Source organism: Phyllostomus hastatus, unplaced genomic scaffold (assembly GCF_019186645.2).
Source record: "Phyllostomus hastatus isolate PE091 unplaced genomic scaffold, TTU_PhHast_1.1 phas_contig_1, whole genome shotgun sequence".
Classification (NCBI taxonomy): Eukaryota; Metazoa; Chordata; class Mammalia; order Chiroptera; family Phyllostomidae; genus Phyllostomus; species Phyllostomus hastatus.
The window spans coordinates 10,991,574-11,017,241 of NW_025333498.1; the positions used below are offsets into that span (position 1 = coordinate 10,991,574).

Consider the following 25,668-nt stretch of genomic DNA (forward strand, 5'->3'; position numbering starts at 1 on the left):
AAAGAGAAAAAGAGTTTTCCAGACAAGCAATAGCTAAAAGAGTTTGTCACTAACTAAATTCCCCTTAAAAAATATATTAAAGGGACTTAAACCAAAAAGAAAGAGAACTAATTAGTAACAAGAAAACATATGAAAGAATAAATTTCATAGGTACAAGTAAATATATAGTAAAGGTAGCAGATTAATAACATAAAGATAGTGTAAAAGTTAAATAACATTTAAGTAATAAAAATAACTAAAATAATGAGTTAAGAAATAAACAAAATAATGTAAACTGTTATAACAAAAATGTAAGACATGGGAAGAAGAGTAAAAATGTAGTTTTAAAATGCATTCGAATTTAAGTTGATTACTATCAACTCAAACTAAACTATATCTATATATATGTGTGCATAGGTACATATATACATAGATGATGTTATATATGAGACTCATCATAATGGCAAAGCAAAAACTGATGGTAGATACACAAAAAGATGAGGAAAGAATATAAACATAATACTAAAAGTCATCAAACCACAGGGGAAGAAAGCAAGAAAAGAGGAAAGGAACAGAGAGAAACTACAAAATAACAAAAAGGCAGTGCGTATGTAATTATCAATAAATGCTTAAAATGTAAATGGACTAACTTCTCCAATCAAAAGAGTGGCTCAGTGTATTTAAAAAAATAAAGATCTATCTATATGCTGCCTACAAGGAGACTCCCTGCAGATGCAAGAACACACACAGACTGAAAGGGAAGGAATGGAAAAACATAGGCCATGTAAATGGAAACCAAAAGAAAGCTGAAGTAGCTATATTTATGTCAGAGAAAATAGACTTTAAAACAAAGGCTGTAATAAAACACAGAGAATGGAATTACATAATGATAAAAGGGTAAATCCAACAAGAAGAGATAATATTTGTAAATATTTATGCAGCAAACATAAGAGCACCTAAATACATACAGCAAATATTAACAGACCTAACGGGAGAAATTGACAGCATACAATTGTAGGAAACTATAATACCCCACTTACACCAAGGATTACCAGACAGAAAATCCATAAGAAACATGGGTTTTAAATAACACATTAGACCAGATAGGCTTACTAGATATATATAGAACATTCCATCCAAGAACAGCAGAATACAGATTCTTGTCAAGTACAGATGAAATATTCTCCAGAAGAGATAAGTTAAGCCACAAAGGAAGTCTTAATAAATTTAAGACTGAAATCATATCCAACATCTTTTCCAACTACAATGGTATGAAACTAGAAATCAGTTAAAAAAATAAAACTGAAAAGAAATCATATATATATAAAGTAAATAACCTGCTACTGAACAACCCATGGGGTCAACAAAAGAAATAAAAAGGATCATAAGAGATCACTATAAACAATTACATGCCAACATGTTGGATAGCTTAAACAAAATGGATAAATTCCAGAAACATACAATCATCCAAAACTGAACATGAAATAATAGTAAATCTGAATAGACTGATTACTAGTAAGGAGACTGTATTGGTAATTGAAAACCTCCCAAGAAACTGAAGGCTAGAACCAGATACCTTCACTGGTAGACTCAACCAAACATTAAACAATATTTAATATTTAATATTTATCCTTCTCAACTCTTTCAAAAAACTTGAGAAGTATCCTGGTACCAAAATCAGACAAGAATACCACACACACACACACACACACACACACACACACACACACAGATTACAGGCCAATATCCCTGATGTACATAGATACAAACATCTTCTATACAATATTAGCAAATCAAATTCAAATGTACTTTGAGAGAATCACACATTCTGACCAAGTAGGATTTATGCCAGGGGTGAAAGAATGGTTTAACATACACAAGTCAATCAACAGGATATACTAAACTAACAAAACCAAGGGTAAAAATCATATGATCATCTCAATAGATGCAAAAACAAAAAAGCATTTGACAAAGTTCAATATAGATTTGTGATTAAAATGTGCAACACTGTGGGTCTACAGGGAACATTCCCCAGCATATATGACAAGCCCATAGCTACATCACAGTCAGTGGTGAATAGCTGAAACCTTTTCATCTAATATCAGGAACAATTCAAGAATGTCCACTTTTGCCACTTTTATTTCACAGAGTACTAAAGTCCTAGCCAGAGCAATAAGGCAAGTAAGAGAAAAAAAACCATATCTGGCCTGGTTGGTGTGGCTCAGTAGACTGAGCTCAGGCCCACAAACTGAAAGGTCCCAGGTTAGATTCCCAGTTGGGGCACATGCCTGGGTTGCAGGCCAGGTCCCAGTTGGGGGCGTGTGAGAGGAAACTGACCAATGTATCTCTCACTACTGATGTTTCTCTCCCTCTTTTTCTCCCTCCCTTCCCCCTCTCTAAAAAAAGTAAATAATTAAAACATATTTTTTTAAAGGCATCCAAATTGACAAGAAGTAAAACTATCACTATTTGCTAATTATATGATTTTATATATACATTAAAAAAACCCTAAAAACTCCACCAAAACACTGTGAGAACTAATAAATTCAGTAAAGTTGCAGGGTACAAAATCAGTGCACAAAAATCTGTTGTTTTTTTCTATACACTAACAAATTATTAGAAGTAGAGGTTAAGAAAACAATCCCATTTACAATTGCATTTAAAAAAATAAGTAAAATATATAGGAATAAATTTAACCAAAGAGATGAAAGACCTATACATTGAAAACTTTAAGACATTGGTTTAAAAAATGACAAAAATAAATGGAAAGGTAGTTCATGGTCATGAATTAGAAGAATTAATGTTGTTAAAATGTCCATACTACTGAAAGCAATCTACAGGTTCATTGCAATCCCTAGCAAAATTCCAGTGGTGATTTTTCATAGAATTGTTTTAAAATTCTGAAATTTGTATTGAAGCACAAAATACCCTAAATAGCCAAAGCAATCTTAAGAAAGACAAAGCCACAATCTTAAGAAAAACAAAGCCAGAGGCATCATGCTCCCTGATTTCAAACAGTATGAAAAAGTATAGTAATCCAAACAGTATGATACTTGCATAAAAGCAAACACATAGACCACAGGAACAGAAGCGATTCCAAAAATAAACCCACATATATATGGTTAATTGATTTAAGAATATACAATGGGGAGAACCAGTAATAAATGGCAATAGGTAAACTGGACAGCTTCATGCAAAAGAATGAAACTAGACCACTATCTTACACCATACACAAAAATTAACTCAAAACATCTATCAAAATATTTTATTAAAAAGTTTTATGTAAAATGTTATTTATGTAATCATAACCATAAAATATCTACATATACTTAGCTCCTTTCATTTTTAACAGAGTAAGAAAATTCCAGAAATTGTAATGTTTGTATACCAAATCACACTCTCTTCCACTTACTAGGGTTCACTGAAAGCATATGTTCAACAACCCACCAACTTTCTCCTTGTAGAGTAACATTTTAGACATTTAAAGCAGAATGAAGCACTTAGGCATAAGAAGAAATTAAGGAAATGAGAACTTACAGTACTCAATCTACGAATTTCCAGTATACATGTAAGAGTTGACCTCATATTACCACATACCAATTGTCAATCACCATGGCAAGAGACAGACAAAATTCTAGCTCTGAAAATAAGGATCAAATACTTATTTGCTAAACTCTAGGGATCACACACTCTCTAAAACCCATTCATCATTTTATGCCCAATTTTAACAGCCTTGGTTATCACTCAGTGCTAGACTGAAAACAGCAAATTTTAAGAGGGAAGGCTGGTGGAGACAAGCATTTCAACAGCAGGGCTGATCCCCAGACAACAGGCAGTTATGGTGGTACCATCTATTCCATCACTGAAGTCATTCTATATCAGTTTCTAAATAGCCACTATCCCTCAGCCTGCCAGTTGCATCCTCACCACTGCTCTGGATTCAATCCTGGGATCCCTCAAATCCTCCCACAATGCACCATCCACAAAACTTGCTTTTCCTCTTTTCTTGCTTTCTTCTCCTGTGGCTTGTTGACATTCTTTAGTGTTATGTTTATATTCCTTTCTCATTATCTTTTTGTGTATCTACCATCAGTTTTTACTTTACCATTATGATGAGTCTCATATATATCTCATATGTATGTATACATATATATATATGTATACAGTTTGTGTATATATGTATATAGTTTATATATACATATATACATACACTTATATATTTGTATATATACACACACATATATAAACTATATATATAGTTTATTTTAAGTTGACAGCAACTTAAATTTGAATGCATCTTAAAAGGAACAAGGAATTTCTGGCATAGCAAGGAGCCTCCACAACCTTGCTCCAGCTCTGCAGCCAGCCTCCAGTGGGTTCTGTCAGTGTCTTTTCTGTACTGATAGTTAAAATGGTCCAATGAGTCTATGATATACATTTTTCCCATTTTAACATTTCTGAAATCAAAATCCTTTTCAAAATAGAAAAAATGGTGGGTCACAACTTTATAGTATTTCTACGGGCACAAAAATGCCACTCATAACCAATGGTGGCTTAGAATCAACAACATAAGGTATGTTGAATATCATCCTTTATTAACAACAGTAAGAAGCCATAGCCAACAACTGAGGAGAAGTCAGGTGTAAGACTGAAAAAAAAAAAACAACACAACTCAACATAGCATTCTGGCTCCATTTTATACAGAAAGACAAACAACATGAAACTCCAAACATATTCTCTTCCATGTACCATTTTAAGAGTGGAAATCAAGTACCAAGTTGGATACTTTTAATTACCTTCAAAGCCATCATTATCAATGTCACCAAGATTAACTATAGACTCCCCAAATCGTGCAGCATATTTGTCACTTCCAATGAGCTCTGTCTCCATTTCATTCATTGCTGCTCCCTAGACAGAAAAGGGGAGAAAGGTGTCATTATAACACTCCCTGACAACTTTACACATGATTTACTGTTGTAATTGGATATGGATTTTTCTAATGCTTTAAACAAATTGGACAAACTACAGACTGAGCTTTAGTACACACATCTCAGTTCAATTCAATAAATATTTATCAAGTATATGCAACACATAATAGTATGATTAGAGCTCAGAGGATATAACAAATTGCCAAACTCATGATCTCTAGCTTTGAAAATCCAATAAATCATTTTGATAACTCAATTTAGCAAATATTGAGTTCCTACTGAAGGCACTGCACTGTGCAAAGAACGAACTGGTGAAAGGGGACAAGGCAGTGTGTTTATATAACACACTTCCTTTCCTGAAGAAGCCCAGAGCTGCAGCAGGGGCTAAGCACAAGTATGTGGATGACTTAGAAGTACAGACTGCTTTGCAATATGAACAAACAAGGAGAGCACATATAATTTTGAGAGCTAGGAGAGATTTCATAAATGATATTCAAGGTGGTACTGAAGGATGAGCATAATTTGGATATACAGAGAAAATTACGAGCAAAACATGAATTCCAAAGGATGTGGCTACACTGAAGTGTATGTATAATAAACGAGGCTAAAAAGGTGAGATTGGAGCTTTGTGGGGTGGGACAGTGAATGCTGTGGGGAACTGACTCTCAATTTAGAGGACACGAGGAAGCCACTTAAGGTTTCTGAGTTGAGGAGTGATGCTACTGAAGCTGGCCTTCAGGACCTTTTCCCAACAGTAATGGGACACAGATTGGTCCACTGCTATCTCTGAAGTTAGAAGATGAGTTACAATAAGACAGTCAATAATGTTGCAATAACAGCTACAAGACCCTCTACACTTTGATCATGTTACTCCCTTGTAGGGAAAAAAAAATCATGCTACTTACTCGTCATTGACCCTTTATCCCTTCTCAAATAAGGCTACTCATCACTCCTTAAACACAAATACATTCTTCCCCTTAGCAAGTGCCCTTCACCTTTTACTTTCCAACAACAATAGAAAAACCCCTCTACTTATTTTGATCCCACAGAAATGCCTAATTTAAAGAGCAAAAGGCAGAAGTGATTCCAATGAGAATGAGCAGGTACAGAACTAAGGAAACTCAATGGCACTGAAGTTTCAGGGGAGAGTTTCCAAAAGTAGTAATCACTCTTCTTTAAGCATTCTCCAGTCACCGAGGATGATGACCGAGAATTCACTGGGGGCCCCCTGAGATCTACTTCAGTAGAAGTAGGTGGAAGCCATATTCATTCAAGTACCATTCTTTCTTGAGCTCATTCAAAAACAATTACTGAGCACCCTGTCCAGGACTCTTTCAGGCCCTGAGGAAACAGCAGTAAATGAGACAGCTGATCCCTTTCCCCCACAGCGTCCACATTCCAATAGATATTAGCAAGCCAAACTAATAAGTATATACCACAATGCCTTTGCAGCAGTGCTTAGTGCCTTTTTAGAGAGGTATAAAACAGGAAGTTAAAAAGGAACAAAGGAATAATCTATGCTAGAGCAGGTTTCCAAAGCTGAAATGAACTATGGAAGTAGTGCCTCAGGGTAGGAGTGAGGAAAGCACAAACGGGCAGACCTGTGCGTAGGGCTCATCTCAGGTCCTTCAAGCAAAGGAGCTCCACTCTTATCTGTTTTCATATTGGGATTGCTTAGATTTCAATGGGAGAAAAGGGTCCTATATTGCCTTAGTTTAGGTAAATATGCTGTTGTTTAAACTATTCTCAAAAAGTGTAATTGAAAGAGAAGGGGAAGAGAAGTATGCACAATGAGGATGTAGCTAGTATAATACCTACTCACTTATGAGTAGGGAAATATGAAATTATCTCTGCAAGAAAAAGTAGTAATACCTGATATCACGTTAGTGTGATATGATCACTTTGTAGACACTATGCTTTTACTGTTTAGACTGCGACACAATCTAGAAAATTCCAATGTATTTTGGAATTCCAACTGCTCTACATCTGGAACCTTCAGAATCTCTCAGTTTCATAAGACTATGTCCTCTCCTAAAACTTAAAAAGTTTAGTCTGGTGCTTAATATAAAAATTTATTAAATACTGTAAGACCATTGATTAAATAAGGTTACAAATACCTTTGTGAAACAGATTTTACTTTGTTGAATTCTGACTGAAAATTTAATGCCTTAAAAAATGAACTAATGTTCTCACAAACCAATTCTTGCTCTAAATCAAAGGCAGGCCAAAAAGACCTCATTAAGGCCCTTATGAATTCTTTGCTTTGATTTAATGCCAAGAAGATAAACTGGCAAGACAAGGCCAGCAGAACTCTTTTTAATTGACCCGTCAAGGATTCAGTTTCTACTCCAAAATATTCCCCATAATGAAAAACTCAACAATAAGCAGCAATTATGTACTTCTATAACTATTATACCCACTTTGGAATAAATTATGTCAATTTTATATTCTCATCAAGAGTATAATCTATATTAACTGAGCAAATTAACATTTTATCAAAACATGTCTTGCCCTGACCAGCATGGCTCAATTGGTTGAGCATTGTCCCACAAAGTGCAAGGTGGCTGGTTCAATCTCTAGTCAGAGCACAGTGCCTGGGTTGTGAGCCAGGGCCCTGGTTGGGTTAGGGCTCAAGTGAGGGGCAACTGACTGATGTTTCTCTCACACATGGATGTTTCTCTCCCTCCCTCCCTCTCTTTCTAACTACATAAATAAATTCTTTAAAAAATGTCGTGTTTCCAATTGTCAAATCAAGAAATTGAAATTTTCATATTTTATTTTCTGCTTGTAGTAATGTTTTATAATTATTAAATTATATATAGGGACATTCACTGCAATAAGAAATCCACATTTTGTGGGACATAAATATCACTCTTTCACATTAGCTTTCTGTCATAATAAAAACTGAAGGAAACTTCACTTGTTGGAGGGAACGTGTAACAACTGTGAACTAACTCTAGAACAACTGATGTCATACTTCTGGAATATCAAAATTGGATAGCTTCCCATTTATCACCATGTTCCACTTCATTTTTAGAGCATCAGTACAATACCAGAATTTTTACTTTATAAGTTCAATAAGCCTAAAAACCTATAGTCTTAGAACTCTGGAATAAGTACCAAACATAATCCCATAGGTGGCTCCCAGTTCTGGGGTCACCAGACTCACCCAGCCGGAGTTGATGTACACAAACACTCTTCCTTCTTCTCTGATGATGCTCTGCATAGGAGCCCCCACGAGAAGGTCGGAGAAGCCATCTGCATTGAGGTCCACCGCACAGACAGAAGCGCCAAAATAAGAGCCAAGCTGCTCCAAAGCAAACCAGATCCAGTTGTTGAAACAATAGTAGGGTTATTTCCAAAGGCCCTCAGTGATAACAAACGTAGAGACATATTACCTTTTTACCTTTCATTTCATATAAGATACTTAGTCCTTTTGTATCAATGCTGAATATGTATGCCTGCAATTAGAAAAAGATTTAGAAAAGGTTCAACTGCTATCCCACTAAAAAAGTCTTTATTTGGTCAAAACATTAATTTTCATGACTCGTAATTCCTTTAATGTATTTTTTAAAAATGCTTTTCGTAGTGATACCACCAGTTTAGGAAACCACATTCAGATTAGCATGCCTTCTCTGCACAACCACCTTCCTGGGACCTACCTTGTGGATGCCCAAGAGGGAGCACAGAAAGCACAGTGAGCCTCACTTTCAAAGTAAGACTCAGAAAAACTGAGTAACATTTACACAACAATGGAACAAAAACTCAAACCAGAAATAACATCTTATTCTTTCTCCTCTTACCATACATGCACCTGCCTTGATTTCCCTTTAGCTGTAAACTTGTTAACCAATAAATATGCTCCCCCAACATCTTAAGATAGTTCTCTCCAAAACAATTGACTCATAAGAAAGAAAAGCTTCATTTGACTTATGTAAATTTCCTTAAAGCTTTTCTGATAAAGTTTATCTAAAAGCCATACAACTTTTAGCAACTCCACTAAATGTAGCACACTTCTCATCATAGCTAGCTTTCATTCTTTGGATTCTTGCAGTTCCTCCTTGAATATCTCCTTCTGTCATGCAATGTATTTGAACCCTTGTAAAGAAATAAATATAAAACTGTAGTTCTTACTTTTCCAATCTGTTCATGTTGAGGAGCTCCTCCAACTACTTCGGTAGTGTGCCTACTCCGAAAATGACCGGCTCCTACCGAGTACCCTTCAACACAAGGGAAACAAGTGTGAGTGAAATAGACTGCAATGTGTAAAATACATGAATTATCATACAGCCACTCAGAGTTAAATGGGACTGAATACAAAACGACTACACTGAACAGTTCTAAGAATATTCAGCATAGCAATACACAAAAGTGGTCATTCATTATATGCTTTAAGCAATTATTAATGTGTGTTATGAAACTAGTCATATGGCTTTTTATTTTCAAGTCCTGGAAATCGAAGATAGCACCTTTACATTGGGTTTGTTAGTCTCAGCAGTATCAGGACATTCAAGCTTCTAGGATTACAATGGAAATATTTGAGTGTATAAAATATGATACTTTAAACTTTAAGTAAAAAGTTTCCTAAATCATAACTTTTTGCCATAAAATCTTCCTATTGTGATAACATATTATGATGATAGAACTGGGAAAATATTTTTATTTTATTCTGTGATGAAAGGCCTAACATTGAGTCACATTTTGTAACATGTGAAGATATCCTTCAACCATAAGTAAATGTTGATGGTAAATAAATTCCCTTCATTTGAAAATGAATTCCTTCTGTTTCAATGGAAAAATAATACTGACTTTTCTTATAATTTTTTTCTGGGAATAGGCTGCTCACATTTGAAGTACATATGGTTTCAGCAAATTTGTACTTCCTAAAAAATTATAGGAAAAGCATTCCTTTTCCTATAACAGGGGAATTAATGCAAGAAAAATCTTGTGTTTCTGCTGAAACACAGACTATAGAGTATCCCACTTATTAAACAAGAATAAGAATAAGAAGATAAAAATAGTTAAGCTCTGGGAAATATTCTAAGAACGTAGGAGGCAAAGGTCAATGAGCTGTTTTTAGACCTGTAAGCCTCACAATGTTACCCATTGTGTAGACTGCTGTGGACCATCTGACTTTGTCAGTTCTTTAAGGAATGATACTCACCGTTACATAATTAAATGAGATAATTCATGTAGAGTGCTTGCATAAGTTCCTTGGATATGACAAGTACTCAATAATGCTATCTTTGTAATAATCAGTGGACTACATAAAGATACAAGCTTGTGAGTGTTTTATTGCAGAGAGCACACGCTTTGCAGTAAACGAGCAGCTCTAGTTTAAGAGTTAGATATTGATGGTTGTAGTTATATACGTAAAATATGCAGTTAACTAAAGCTTCAGTATTGTATTCTTAAACAGACAAACTGTTTTTAATGGCCACTGGCCATTTTAATCTTTTGAAAATACAATTTCACTTACTTATAATTACTAGTACCTGTAAGAAAGAGTCAAATTATAGTTTGAGTTTGTCAAATTTGAGTTTGTCAAACTGTTACAGTACCTAAGTAACTTCCAAATTTTACTTGATTGTTTGCATCTAAATAAGCCTTATATGTATTTGTAGTTATATTGTACACAAAAATAGAGCCAGTCCAGTAAGATGATCCTGGAGCTCCCATCACAATTAGATCCTGTAAGAAATAAACAAGTTATCATCACTTAAAAGTTTAATCTCACCACCCCAAACATCTTCCAGATATACATTTTAAGTAACAGTGACAAGAATGTATTTTTTGTAATAAATTTCTGAAGTCTGAGTATTTTATGAATTTAAACACACATCAGGGAAATAAAAAGCCAGAGAAGCTAGCTAATGAATTTTCACCTAAAAGTAGAATCACAGAAGAAACTCTGAATCTCTCACTTCACACTCATCAGTAGACTCAGAAATCAAAGGTAGAACCACTGAACACTAGAGTAGGCTTTCAGGAGAAAGGCAATGTGGTTTCTACTAAAGTAAATCATATCTGTGTAATTCATTAGTGCACATTACAGAGATAATCATGTTTTGCCAAAGAGTAAAAAGTAGACTTAATTTATTTCAATTTGCAAAAAGTTGTTAACTAGTTTCCTTAACAATGTTAGCTCAGAAAAAGACCGATGAAATTTGGGGTGTATTTGATTACAAATATGAATTTAGAAAAAGGAAACAGGGAAGGCTGGAATGAGCAGACAGTTGTCTAATAATATATGAAAACTTTCAGCGTTCAAACCTATTTAATATATTTCTCAATTGCCTCAACAATCCTGAACTCAAAAAAAGGTCAATTTAAATCCTGAACTTAAAAAAGGTCAATTTAAATAATACACTAAAGAAATCATTACTGTTTTTTTTTACATAGTAGGTAATAGTTACAGAAACTGTTAACCCAAGGCTTGATATGGACTTTCTACATAGATTCAGAAGAAAACATTCACAAATTCATAATTGATGTTTAAGGGAGACTGGGAACTTGGAGGTTAAGTACAACTGTGATCTTCCACTGGGAGACACAGTGTTACTTACTAGAGAGGGAGAAGGAATACTAGTGTTTGGGAATATATCTGATTTAAGAGGTTAAGTTCTTGAATTTCCAAATTCTCACAGTTTTAATGAAAAGTGTGAATTTATATGTCTCCTTGCTCGCTCAACAAGTAAAAATAACATACTTAGATATTTTCAATGCATAAGTTAACAAAATAAATAACTACAGCTACTTTTAATTTATTTTAAATCCTTCATGAAATAATATTCTGTAGTATAGACTTTTAGTTGATCTTGTGGGGCAGAGCCATCTAATATTAATATTTTCTTAAAATATATGTGAAATACTGACTGGTAAAAATAAAGCTGCAATACTGAACTTCCTAATTTAAGAAACATTATTCACATGTTGCAAAGCTTTTACTCTAAAGAATAACATCAGTCTTCTAAGTCTTCAGAAAAATTAAAATTCTATATGTAAACATTCATAGCAGCTCTTTTTGAACTATTACCTCTGTGTAAAAACTAGATATTCCAGCTTGACATGATGCAAAATTTTCTCCAAACTTTTTCACAAAATCTAAAATGAAGTAGAAAAAGAACACTTCAGGATTGAAAATCATGCAGATTTTGTCTATTTTTATCTTATAAATCCTAACAAATATAGACCATTTAAGGTCTATATTTTACACTACCTCATTTTTTAAATAATAACTTTGATTAAATTTAAAACCACAAATGTCTTCCAAGTAACCTTCAAACTATCCCTTTGAAAGAGCATAAAGATACTTATCCCTGCCTCTTTTTTGTGGGAAGAATATGTAGCACACACTCAAAAAATTTTTAAATGAGTGTCTAAGACAGGAGTCCAAGTTTCCATTCAAAATAGGCTTCCGATCCTTGCCAGGGTGCTGCTGGTCACCGAGGCAAATCTGGTGGATCAGCAGGGCCAGCACCTCCCCCTGCATCCCTGAGAAGCTCTTCAGTGAGGCCTGCCTGATGAGGATGCTCCGCAGACACCACAGCTCTGGCTCCCAGCAGGGGCTTCTGGCGCATGTGGCTCCAGACAGCCATCTAACTGCCCCCCAGCTCTCTCTCTCTTTTCTTGCCACTAGGGCTGAATGCTGGGGTGGAGGTGACTAGGCCAGGACACCAATGAAAAAAATGTTGTAATGGAGGCTCCTCGCTCCGCCACCAACCAGTTCTTGACCAATGATAGAAAAAGAGAAGAAAAAGCATTCACAGATAGTGACTACTGCCCATATTAATTTGCAAATAGACACTTAAGTGTGGGCCCCTTCTGCTACCAGAGGGCTGAAAGATTCTGAGAAAATTGCATGATGTCACTGCGCCAGAGTTTTCTCCTCTGTAAAATGAGGGCATTTGGCTCAATTGCCAAAATGTCTTCAACATCTAAAATTCTATTAAGTCTACTGTCTAATTTCACTGTTTTCAGTACATGCAACCACCAATCAGGAACCACTTATTATCTAAAGTTTAACACATTTCATTCCAACATTCTTTTATAGTTTCCCCCCATTTAAAAATTCAACAGAAAAAGAAATAGGCTTCCCAGATTTTGCACAGCCGAAAGTAACAGACTAAGTCAATATCTGTGTGGAGATAGAGGGTCTCTCATTACAAAGCCCCCACGAATGGATGGATGCTTTTGAAATTTGCTATGGAGACAAAGCTTTGCTCCTCCTGAAAATCTGACTAAGTAAACCTCTATGAAAATAAGAATCAGGACACCATCTTTGCTCTTTGGTTTTGCCAACGAGAAAATTTAAATACATTGCTAAGTCATTTCTAAGGACTATACTGTGTCATGATTTTTCCCTCCTTTTCATATCTTCCCTGGTCCTATCTTTTTCTATTTTTATAAATTTCCCCATAATTTTAGGTGCCTGATGTTTATGCCATCATGAAATTTGAGAGAATGTGGCTAGGCATATCTGAGCAAAATCAAAATTCTATTGTGAAAATGTTTCAAAGCATAAACCAGTAAGAAGAAGATAATAAATATGCAGAAACCTAGACTGAGTTTTACCCAATTAAGAATTTAAAATTCACCTTGCATCTTCTTGACATCCAAAGATAAATCAGGAATACATATAAGCTTCTTCATGACATCAAATGCCAGAGCAGAAATACCCCAATATTAATGGATTCAGTAACTGAATTTACTTACGTTATCAAACTTTTGTCCTATAATGTATTTTCTTTAGAGACTGGGGTAATCATTTTGGTTAGAAAAGTTGGAAACTGGAATGTATATATATTTAATGCTGAGTTTTCCAAAAATATGCTTTAAGAATTTGTTTTGCTGCAAATATGATTTTTAGAGTTCTGTTGACATTCACCCTGAACTCCTTCCAATTCAGTTGTTTTGTTTATGTCCTAGCTCTACATGCATTAATGCTACCTACACATGGTCTAGAATTTTTATAGGAAAACCTTTCAAACTTAAGATACCAACCTTTTGCTGCTTTAAGAAAAGCATATGAATTTGAAAAAAAGAGACATAGTAAGTGGAAAATATTTGATTCCATTGTTCTTGAATCTTTCAAATATTCTCTGCAGCTAAAGGTAAATAAAGCAAGAAAGCTAAGCAATTTCCTTTTTTTGACCAGACTTCTCAATCTAATTTCATGATTTTAAGTGTCCTATATTTGCTCAGCATTTGACTCACTTATACTGAATTGAAAATGTATTTAATGCAAAAGTGGGTAATTATTAACTAGATTCTAAAATTATTCAAATTAAACTATAAAATTTCCTAAAAGCACAAAGTATATTTATGAAAACTAATATTGCAACTGAGTAAAAAAGAATGATTTGAGTAGTTGAAAAGAACATGGCTATTTCAAAGATACCCTCCCCATGTATCTAAAATTGAGAATAATTTTTTAAAGAATTAAGTCATTCACTTGTTTTTCTTGATCCAGTTAATATAAATATCATCTTACCTTGATAACATGGAGCAATCCTTTTGCTCAGTTCTGCCCGTAAATCAGAAGGCATTCCATAACAAACACCCGTGGGGAGCTTATTTTCATTCTTTATATAAAATATATTTTTCCATCTATGCCCACAAGTCTGAATAAAACATAAAAGTAGACCAAGTGATGTGAAAGTCACATCCAGAGTATCTGGTTTCATGATGTGATCAGTGGACCAATCCCAATAACCTACCACGATGGATCCATTTTCTCCTGGCTGTCTGGAAAGCGTGACTCCCAACCACTGATTGTCTCTTTCTCCCAAACAAGTCTTTCCACAAGGTTCTCCACCAGGGCTACCTGCAGCATTTGAAAACAATGTTATCATCAGTTACCTTGAGAGCTGGGTTATTCCAGGCAAACAGAGGAAATGAACACATCACACTTATCCCCAGTGTTTTTTTCCTTCAACCATGTGTAAAATGTCATTTCCCGCTTCTCTGTCACCTTATATTCAGTGCACAACATGGGAGTAGCTGTGAGTTACTCAGTGCCAACCCATCTTCTCACGAAGATTTTTATTCATAGAAACGACTGCATTGTGAAGAGGTGGTCTTGAAATAGGAGATAACTAACCAACAGGGAGGGGAGAAGACCAGTTTACACCAACACAGGCTGTGCAAATACAATGGCAGTGAATAATGCTTCACAAACATTTCACACCTTTGCTTTGACCATTTATGTAGCATTGTTGGCTACATTATCAGAGCACTTTTTAAGATGTTTCTTGTATTGAGACATTAAGAATACAAGACAATAAAAGAGAGTATGGTCTTTGACACTGAAATCGAAGTTTGTTGAAGCAGAAGGTGATGACTAAGCATGTGGAAATCGGCAGTGTATAATTAGCATGGTAATAATTACTAGCATTAAAAACAAACTTCCCTACAGTTTATGTTAGTTGATTTGACTGTGCTCAACAAAGAAAAAGATGACTTGAAAAAACAGATCACTTCAATAGTAAATAAAAAACTTCAAAAGACACTTTGGCAAATGTGTGAATAGCCAGAAATCCCAACAGTAATAAAATATTACTCATGGGCATTACAGTGCTCCTAAACTGTACAAGAGAAAGTAATCTACACAGTGACAACTTTTTTCTTCTGTTAGAGTGACTTCTTTGTTTTGTAGCTAGGACCCTTGTATTAACATGATTTCAATAAAGTGATTTTAGGGGAGAATAAGAGATTGTATCTTAAGATTCCTTTTGCTATTTGTATTTTACCCTCTTCTGCTGCCACGTCACAGTCCTATTCCACCTGAGCCTAATTCCAAAGGTGGGGAAGTACATTTGCACTAATTTGTTTGGAAGAATGTGGAACTTGGGTTTGCTGCCTTCACTTGGAACACTGGTCACTGATACCAAGGTTCCACATACGCTTCTAAGAACCAGTCTCTAAATCAGTCACTGTCTCCTTCTGTAGCCTTGACCCCTAGACACAGCTTCCTGGGCAAACATCTCTATGCATCTCTTCTATGAACATACCAAAGTCTTCTGAATTTACAGTCACTCGGGCAATGAAGTGGGAGAAAAATCAAGGACAGGAGAGGAAGGAGGTCACAAATAACGTATCACTATGAAAATGTCATGTAACATAATGGACACTTCCTTTCATCAAAATTATATTCAGTATTTAGAAACAAATTTACTAAGATGCCATCTTAGAAATTTTTAGAGATGCCATGCAAAAATGTAAAAATAGTAAACATAGTTTAGAACCATATAAATTACTTCAGAAAAATGGCCAAAAAGTTTTTTATGTGGAAAAGTAGTGAATTGTTCTTGTCTGTTTCTTGGCTGAGTCTTTGTAAAATTTAAAGTGAAGATAAGAGACACTTGTCATTAAACTGTTTTCTGGAGAAACAGATGATTCCACACTGTATCCTCGATTTCCTTTTAGCTCCACCAGGTGACATCCCAATGTCACCACTGCTCGGAATCTCATGCCGAGGTTCAAACATGTCCAAAGCAATGGCACTTCCCTCAAACATGCCCTCCATGTCTGAGTGTCTCTCAGATCTTAGGGACTTATACCAAGGGTCCTCTGCCCTCCCCACACTGCCCCACCCCAGCACTTCCTAGGCCTTCTGCCAGAATTACACCAGCTTTCCTGCTTCCTCGGCCGGCAGGTGGCAGATCACAAGACTTTCTCAGCCTCCATAATGGAGGGAATCAATCGCAAATCTCCTCACAGATAGACAGATGGATAAATCTATCTACCCATCCCACTGGTTCTGTTTCTCTGGTGAACCCTATACATTATTTATTCACAACTATCCTGCTTACTTCCAAGGCTTAGTAAATAAGGGCCTAATTCATTCTGACCAGTCCTATGTCTTGTTCGTTATTAGCCCAACATGTTGCCAGGCAATGTATGCTGAAAATGGAAGGTCAATAAATAAAAAACAATACAAAACTTCGACTGGGGTTTGGTTTGACTAAGTACCTTCTATTTGTATTTTGTATCTTAATTTGAAATGGGGGTAAGTACACAGGAAAAAGGAAATTCACAAAACAACAGTCATAAACAATTATCCTTCCACATAATGAAACTGATTCCAGTAAGTGAACGCGCAGACTCACACCCACACAGGTTTCTCCCTTTCTTCCTGACACACCTTCAGCCAGCCACGCTAACACTTTCAGCATTGGTCACAAGACAGGATCAGTTCAAAGTCCCCACTACTGCTCTGAGTCTTTTCTTAATTTCCAGGAACTTTTTTTTTAAACTTTTTTCTTTGTAGTTCCTGCAGAATCTTGGCAGAGAAATAAGACCTTCTCCAGAGCTTTTCCTTAAACTTGCTCTGAAGTCCACTCCTTTATCGTGGGGTTTCGGCCTTGACTGGACATCAGCATCACCTGGGGAGAGTTCTGACAAATGGTGACAGCTGGTTCCCGTTCCCAGAGGCTCAGATTTGATTCGTCTGGGTTGAACCCAGACATCAGGATTGTCTGAAACGCTCCCTGGGCAGTTGTATTGCGCAGTTGGGCTCGTGGGCAATTGTTCTCCAGTGTAAATAGTTATGCCTTTTCCTATATTATAGCGCACTGGAAAAGAATCTACTTCCTTTGAAAAATAATAATCATACCTTTTTGTCCTCCTTGGTTTCAGCTAGATATTGAAATAGGATATCAAATGTTAACAAAATTTTCTTCATGTGGAAATCCAGTCTTTCTAAATTGGCCAGAAATGATGATTATTAAAACTGTCATGAGAAAGCTAATTCTCATGAATCTCCCTGACAGACATCATAAATAAACTCAGATTATGTTTATATTTCACCTAAATGTCATGCTAAAATCATTTATAATCTGGTTTTCAACTTAGCTCATATATTACTAATCTAAACTCTAAGTAAATAAAATCAGCTTCATAATTGAAAAAGTACTTTACATGGTTTAACACAAAAGAGTTCAGCAGAAATTAACATGTGACAATTTTCCATGCTTTTATACAATTAGAAGGACTAATTCCTAACATAGTTGAATGCATTTTCCCAGTAGGCATTAAAAATACAAAGCCGTATAAAAACCACACCCCTTATTCTAAAAACTGAAGCCCATCTTTCTCTTTTGTTTTTCATTTGGGGAAGAACATATAAAGATGTATGCTTACTACTTCCATTTTTTATTCCCATCTTCTGATTCTGTATCAGTAGACACACATGCATATAGATGTGAATAAGCAGTAATTCTGATAGAGGAATATAAAGGATGTTAGTACAAAGTCAATTAGGTACAGGTTTTTTTTTTATCGCCCCTTTTAGTTGTTGTAATTCCTTAGTGTCACTGTCCCAAGTGCCAGGGGCAGACACTTTGCTGACCGTGGCACTCCGGCAGCATGGAGCAGGCCTCATGTGCGGAAGGCAGGAAGGAAAGGTGCCTCTGCTGAGAGAGGGAATTCTGAAGCACAGCATATCACCACAAAAACCCTTTCCTACACTTACTACTCCTTTACTGCAGCAATTTTCAACCTTTTTCATCCTGTGGCACATGCAAATTCATTACTGAAATTCTGCAGCACACCGAAACATATGTTTTTGCCAATCTGACAAGAAATAGGTATAATTTGATTCATTTACACCAGACAGCTATTGTTTTGGCTGTTGTCATTTTCTTTTGACAATCTAAGGTGTGACACACTGCTGATTTGAAAATTGCTGCTTTACTGCAAAAATTTCACTAAAATCTCAGGAATCTAAGCTTTGGAGAGCTCTTCTTCATTCACTACTATTCTTCCTTCTCTTCCAAAAGACTGCCTTAAGTTTTAAGACAGTAACAGATGGTCTGATTGGAAACAGTATTTACAGGTTTGAAGGTCTTTACGAAGTGGGATGGATATGTGAGTAGGACTATTTAAAACACAGGTGGCAAACACAAGGTCCTCAACTGGGCCAAATCTAGCCCTCCACCTTGTTTCTGCCCGGCAGCAGCACTGAGCTCCTTGCCCCTAGTTAAGGAGTAGTTACATTTATACAGTCCTAAAATTACATTTGGCCCTTTGAAGGCAACCGCAAGACTGATGAGGTCTCTGGTGGAAATGAATTTGACACCCCTGCACTCGAAGGCAGCTGGGGCCATAGGAGGTGCCTATCTCAGAGCCTTTGTGAGAGAATTATGGGAAGTAAATGAGATACATGTGAAGCTCTTGGATCAGAGCCTAGCAGAGAAAGCAAAGAAATGTTATGTTAGTTGATGTTAACATTATTATTATTTTAAGGATCGATCTAAACATGTGATTAAACTGTACATATGTCATGGCCTATCTCCTCCCCCATAAAATATTTGGGGCACATTGCTGTCATCAGGTTTTATCACACACATTAACTCATTCAATTCTCACAGTAGCCGCAAAAGACTACCTTATCAATCCCATTTTCCAGATGAGAATATTGAGTCTCAAGGCAATAATATAATTTCCCCAAATCCTTGCGTCTGGTAAATGGAAAAGATTAGAATCAAAAACTTGCCAGAAACAGAAGATCTGTTGCTTCTCACTACTCTATAGTAAATACATAAAATAGAACTCTACAGTTTTCCAGATGTATGAATTAGCTGAAATCCATAACCACTTTCTAATTTTTTTATCAGAAAATGTGTAAAATATCACAAATATGCCCACAGGCTACAGAGCCAACTCTACAATGTTCAAGACAAATGTCATTTACTTGGCCCCTCTCTTGCCCTGCCCTTTTCCTCAATTTACATCAGTTCCTTATGTCTTGGCATTTCCACTGAAGCAAGACCAAGGGAAAAAATCAGACTCCAAGTTCTTCTTTCTATAACTTGTTGACAGCTTGAGTGAAACACCCTGGGGTAGGGGCCCCTGGGACTTTTGGATGTAATGACAACTTTGGTTTATCTGCCTGTGGTCATGCTGTGACTTCCCCATCACCTCAGACATTCGATTGGGGTGCTCAGTCTGGCATTCTAGCTGCTAAGACAACATATGTATTTATCTGATCTTTCAAAACATATGACGTAATTTCGAGTTTCAGAAAAGTAGTGAAAGTCCTTACTTCCACCATACTTTTTTTTTTAAAGTTGAAGTTCTATTCCATTGAAAGTTCTATATGTTTCAAACTCTGCCACTCTTTTTCTTAATTAATCCTGAAAAAAAGACTCTTGTTCGCCCTGGCTGGAGTAGCTCAGTGGATAGAGTGCGCTCTGCGAACCAAAGTGTCGCAGATTTGATTCCCAGCCAGGGTACATGCCTGGGTTGCAGGCCATAACCCCCAGCAACTGCACATTGATGTTTCTCTCTCTCTCTCTCTCTCTCTCTCTCTCTCTCTATCCCTTTCCCTTCCCTCTCTAAAAATAAATAAAATCTTTAAAAAAAAAGACTCTTGTTCTAATCTATGTTATATAAAGAGGCATTCATTCAAGATAGCTTTGTTTGGAGAAATAGTAATTACTGGGTGAAAATAATTATGTAATTCATTCCTCGGCCTAAATTAAGAATATTAGAAAACCATGTGGGATTAAAGGTGAAAAAACAAGTTTAACTATGACAAGATTATAAAACCTACCATTGCAGGGTTATGAAGATTACAGAAAACTTATGTCTGTTCCTACAAGACTGCCTGGCAACTAGTAGGTGCTCATTAAATGGTGAATCCTTTCCTCCACGTTATGTTGATTTGGACTACACCAGCAGGGGGAGCTCACAGTACTGAGAGATTTGATCAGCAGCCTTCAGCTCTTTCAGCCAAGTGGCCCCTTCTTTTAGTTTTTCTTATCAAACCCTAATAACCATTACATCCATTATATTATGTTTACCATATTAAACTATTTAAACTACTTTACCTATGCATCTGACAAAATGTGGTGATGTTTCTAAAAGATAACAGTGATGTTTATGAATTCAACAGAAATTTCAATTTTGAGTAGTAAAGAGTAAAATACTCAAGTTTCAGAGGTGCAATGGGACACAAGAGCACTAAACTTCCAAACCACAATGTCCAGCTTGTCTACTGGGAAACAAGAGTCAAACTATCCAAATAAACATCAAAATTAGAAGCCATTTCTCAAAGTATTTTCTTTCTGAGAAAAACAGGTATTGAAATGTCATATTCTTGGATTTCCTAGCCAAAATATGATAATGACAAATAATCACGCTCAATTTATGTGACATACAGTTCATATAATCATAGGCCTGGAAAAACCATCTATTTCAGTCCTCTTCTTTTGTTTCATTTTATTGTTTATATATTTTTTAACTTTATAATTTTGTTATATTTATTTGACTGTGTTCATAAAGGCATTCAGCCGGAGGAGTGGTGCCAAGTTTAGTGGTGCCATTTCCTACCACCATGTCTTAGAACTTGGGAACCCCAGGTCGCTGGTGAGCTCGGTTCTAGGTTCAGGGACTCTTGTAGGGATCTGACGTCCAAATGTTTTCAAATTGCTGCAGAAAACCTGCACAACCTTTTTACTGACTAGAGCAGATAAATGGGCCACAGCTGATCTATTTGGTGACCATCACTTAAAGAGAGACCATTGTCTTATAATAATTGCTAATATTTATTACATGTTTCCTATGTACCAATCATACTTCTAGTGCATGTGAACATATATATTAACTCATTTAGTTTGCATCCCATCCCTGTGAGTAGGTATGACTATCATTATCCCAATGTTACATATAGAAAAGCTGAAACAAAGGCAAATTAAGCATCTTGCCCCAAATCACACCCCTAATTAGTGGAGGAAAAAAGAATTCAAACTCACCCTGTCAACCATCATCTATAGTACCTTACAATGATCTGCTATTAATACTTTTCCCTGATAAGCAGAAAAAGAACCCAAATGTTGACATTATTAATAATCCTACACTAATTTTATTTCTATAATAAACCTACTAAGATAATAACATTAATTCCCAACATTACAGAAATAGAAAATTTTCTACTTCCATTGTTCCCAGTTCATCTGTTGGTCTTAAGGATTCATTTGAAAAACTATCACTAATATATGAATACAACTTTGAATGTCTTAAAGAAAACATAAAAATCTAAACAGAAAAAAATCCAGGGAAACCTGCTCTCACTTCATGCTAAGTAGTCAATATTGAAGTTCTGTGCTTGGTTTTGGAATTCATGGGGTAGGACGGAGGATAGCGGGAAGACAGCCTGGCTTAAAAATACCTAAGAGAAGTAACTATAGGTCAGGGAGCATGTGGCATTGTCCTGTAGTGATGGAGGATCAGACTGAGATGAGGAATTACAGGTATTGGAGGACCTCTTTCCATCTGAGGATTAAAGGATGAGATAAAACGTTTCAGAGACAATGACTGCAAACAAAATCTAATGAATACTAGAAAACTTTCACAAGAATGCTTCACAAGAAAGCAAAGAATGGTATCAGGGTGAAGTAGACATACAAGGATTTCAAAACAGAAGGTATACCTGGAAAGGGTCTTCTACGTAGGCTGTCTTCTACTTCACTCATTACTTCCCATGAAAGAGATGTGACAACTAAGTCTACATGCTTACTTTTTCTGAAAATTTCATTGTAAATGACAGAATTTCATATAATTAATATAAAAAATATTTCCTATTTTTGAAAATTTTTGGAGCTAAACTCAGAGCATCAGTACAAACACAGAAGTGCTTTTCTCAAAATCTCTTAGTCTTAATGCCACATTACCTGAGTCCCTTGCCACTCCTTTGCCTTCTTTTCAGTCATTTTTTCAGGCTCCTCTTTTCTTCCCAGTGGTTCTCAATCATGGATGAACACTGGTATCATTTGGGGACCTATGGAGGATCCTGATGCCCTACTAAGGATTCTGCACTCGATTCCAATGTGCGTTTTGGGGAAATGGGTTCTACACCACAGATCTCCAACAGTGGCTGGGTGTCCTACATTCAGCTCAATTCTGACACTATCTATTTGGAGATAGCATCAGATCGACAGGTTAAGGGCCCAGTCCTACAAGACTATTCTCTCCCCAACCCCCACACCCAGTCAAATGCCAATTATAAGTCCAGGCTGTCAAGTGCTTCTGACCAACTGGCTACAAGATTCTAGCTACTCTTTCCTTTGGCTTGACTAATTTGCTAGGTTGACTCACGGAACTCAGAGAAACATTTTACTTATTACAACACCAGTTTATTATAAAAAGATATAACTCAGGAATAGCCAGATGGAATAGATGCCTAGGGCAAGGCATGGGGAAAGGGCTCAGAGCTTCCATGCCCGCCCCCTCTGAGCATGTAACTCTCTCAGAAACATCATGTGTTCACTAAACCCTGCCCTTTGTTTTTTTATGGAGGTTTCATCAGATAAGCATGCTTGGTTAAAATTCTAGCAGTTGGCAACTGATTCAACCTCCAGCCTCTTCTTCCATCGTGGAGGTCATGGGGATGGGACAGAGAGAAAAGCCCACAAATCACCTAGTGCTCCCCTAGTAACCAGCCCCCATCCTTAAATGGGGTCCAAAAACCACCTCATTAAAATGACCAGAGGGGAGGGAATTTCAGGGAAAAGAGGAAGGGTTTACAGGAACAAATATAAAAGACACATGGACAAAAACTAGGGGGCGGGGTGGAAATGGGAGGGAGGTGGGGAGGATGGGTGGGTGGGCTGGAATAGGAATAAAGGACAGAAAACTGTACTTGAACAATGATTAAAATAAAATTTTTTTAAAAAGTTCCAAAGACATCTTTGTCTCTTATCCCTCAGGAAATTCCAAGGGTTTTAAGAGCTCTATGCCAGAATGAGGGTCAAAGACAAAACTGATATTTCTTTTTATAAATCACAATATCACACCTACCTAGACTCATCCCCAGAAATTTGGGAAATGAGCACTGGCATTGTTAAAGTTATGCAAGAGAGTATAAACAGCAGCCAGAGTTGAGTAGCATTGCTCTAGCCACTTCTCAATAGTAGCACCCCCTGGGATCTATCCTGGGCCCTTTGATTTTTCCAGCATAGAGATTTCCCAGATTAAACTCATTAACTCCTGAGCCTTCATTGCCATCTCTGTGTCAATTTCCTTCAGCTCTGAATGGCAGGTGCAGACCTCTCCCGCCTACCTGACCCACACCTGCAACTGATTACTAGATATTTACTTCTGTCTCACAGGACATAGCAACATCATCCATGCAACAGCCCAAGTCAAACCTTCAGTAACACCTTTGAAAACTTCTTCTCTAAATAGTTAAAAGTTAAAACATACTTTCTTTATATTAATAATTCATACATGAAGGAGACTGGGTTGGAGGTCACATATGAGAATCAACTGTGGAATTTTTTCTAAACCTACCTTTCTTCTGTGTGTGTGTGAGTGTATTGTTTCCCTTCTGGGACACTGATTTGTGTTTGAATTGCAACCCAGGAGGGAAGAAAATAAAACATTTTTCATCTCTCTCTTATCACATCCCGATGAATTTGTCTTTTAAACAACTGCTGAATCTCTGATTTTATACATTTTTACTGACACCGTCTTGACCCATTTCCTACAAAACATTCACTACTCCACAACCACACGTATCTGTCTAAAATGCAGCTCTAATCCTAATCATGTCACTCTCCAGTTTCAATCACCTTGGGTCAAATTCACAATCCTAAAAAGAGATTAGGAAGTTGTACCCAAAATACCTTTTCCACCTACCATCCATTGCACCCTCCACAGTCCAGCTGTGTGCGTGGTTCTTTCAGTTCAAAGACACCATGCTCTCAAGACCTCAGGGCCTTCGTGCCCACTCTTCGCTCTGTCTGGCACCTTTCTCGCAACCTCTTCCTCTAACTCACTCCTGATTTTTATTTAGTTCCCCACTTGAACAGCAATTTCTGAGGAAGACATCACCATTTTATCTTAACCCAATTAGATCTCCTCACCATACCTCCCTACAAGTAACCTAACGGACTGTGAATCCTGGGACAAGGACCTGGTTTCTTTTCTTTGTCCAGGTTCTGGCCCTTCCTCATCCTTTGACAAATGACTGAACAAATGACCCACATGTACAATGGATTACCATACCAGACCCTGGAACTGTTGCCAAGGGAAGATTACTTTTAAGTCACTAGGAATATTACCCCAAAATCTTAAATGTAAGGCAAAAACTAAAATGCATTTAGAAAACCTAACCTCTCAAATTAAGTGGAAACCATTTTTTTCAGATGGAGTTTAGGAAATTGCTGGAAATAGGGAACTTAATTCTCTTAATATTAGTTTACTAATGAAGCTCTGTCCTGATTTTCTGTATAATTACCATAACAACCTATGTTCAGGGATGATTTTTCAGGATGACCTGTCTGTATCAACTCAGCTTCAATTTAAAGAATAGTGCACATGAAAAAGAAAAGTTATTGAGAGCATAGCTGAAGTTTCAACACTGAGGGGTTTGCCTTTTCATGTTAAGCTATTCATTCCCGCACATCAGGCAGAAGTGAGAGTAAAGTAATCATTAGTTTAACTATGCGATGCTAATTGACTTAACCTCTTCCAAACAGGTTATGTAATATAAACCAGGAGGCTGGCTAAGGTAATATAGTCTTCAGAAAGACATCTGAAGGGGAATAATGATGACTAATGTGTGACAGACCATTGTTCTTTCCAGTAAGAAAACAGAGGCACAAGCAGGGATCTTACAGGCATAGCACCTGTACAACACTGGGTCTGGAAAAGAAAAGTGAAAGTCCTATCTGTTTATGCAGAGACAGGGGAAAGCACCTGCTAAAAAGTCAGTGTTAGTTTATTCAGGAAAGTTATGTTTCTTTAGAGCAGTGCT

General features: G+C 36.5%; 1 protein-coding gene across 1 annotated transcript in view; it reads right to left on the reverse strand.

The window, feature by feature from the left end:
• Window positions 1–25,668, reverse strand: part of ITGA4 (integrin subunit alpha 4) — a 79,106-nt gene that overhangs the window by 48,045 nt on the left and 5,393 nt on the right. Inside the window, exons 3-10 of the mRNA XM_045841441.1 lie at window positions 14,627–14,733; window positions 14,401–14,530; window positions 11,944–12,011; window positions 10,469–10,598; window positions 9,042–9,127; window positions 8,306–8,368; window positions 8,077–8,214; window positions 4,776–4,887 (exon numbers count right to left, since the gene is read on the reverse strand). Of these exons, the coding sequence (XP_045697397.1) occupies window positions 4,776–4,887; window positions 8,077–8,214; window positions 8,306–8,368; window positions 9,042–9,127; window positions 10,469–10,598; window positions 11,944–12,011; window positions 14,401–14,530; window positions 14,627–14,733 (834 nt within the window). The remainder of the gene's footprint in view (window positions 1–4,775; window positions 4,888–8,076; window positions 8,215–8,305; window positions 8,369–9,041; window positions 9,128–10,468; window positions 10,599–11,943; window positions 12,012–14,400; window positions 14,531–14,626; window positions 14,734–25,668) is intronic.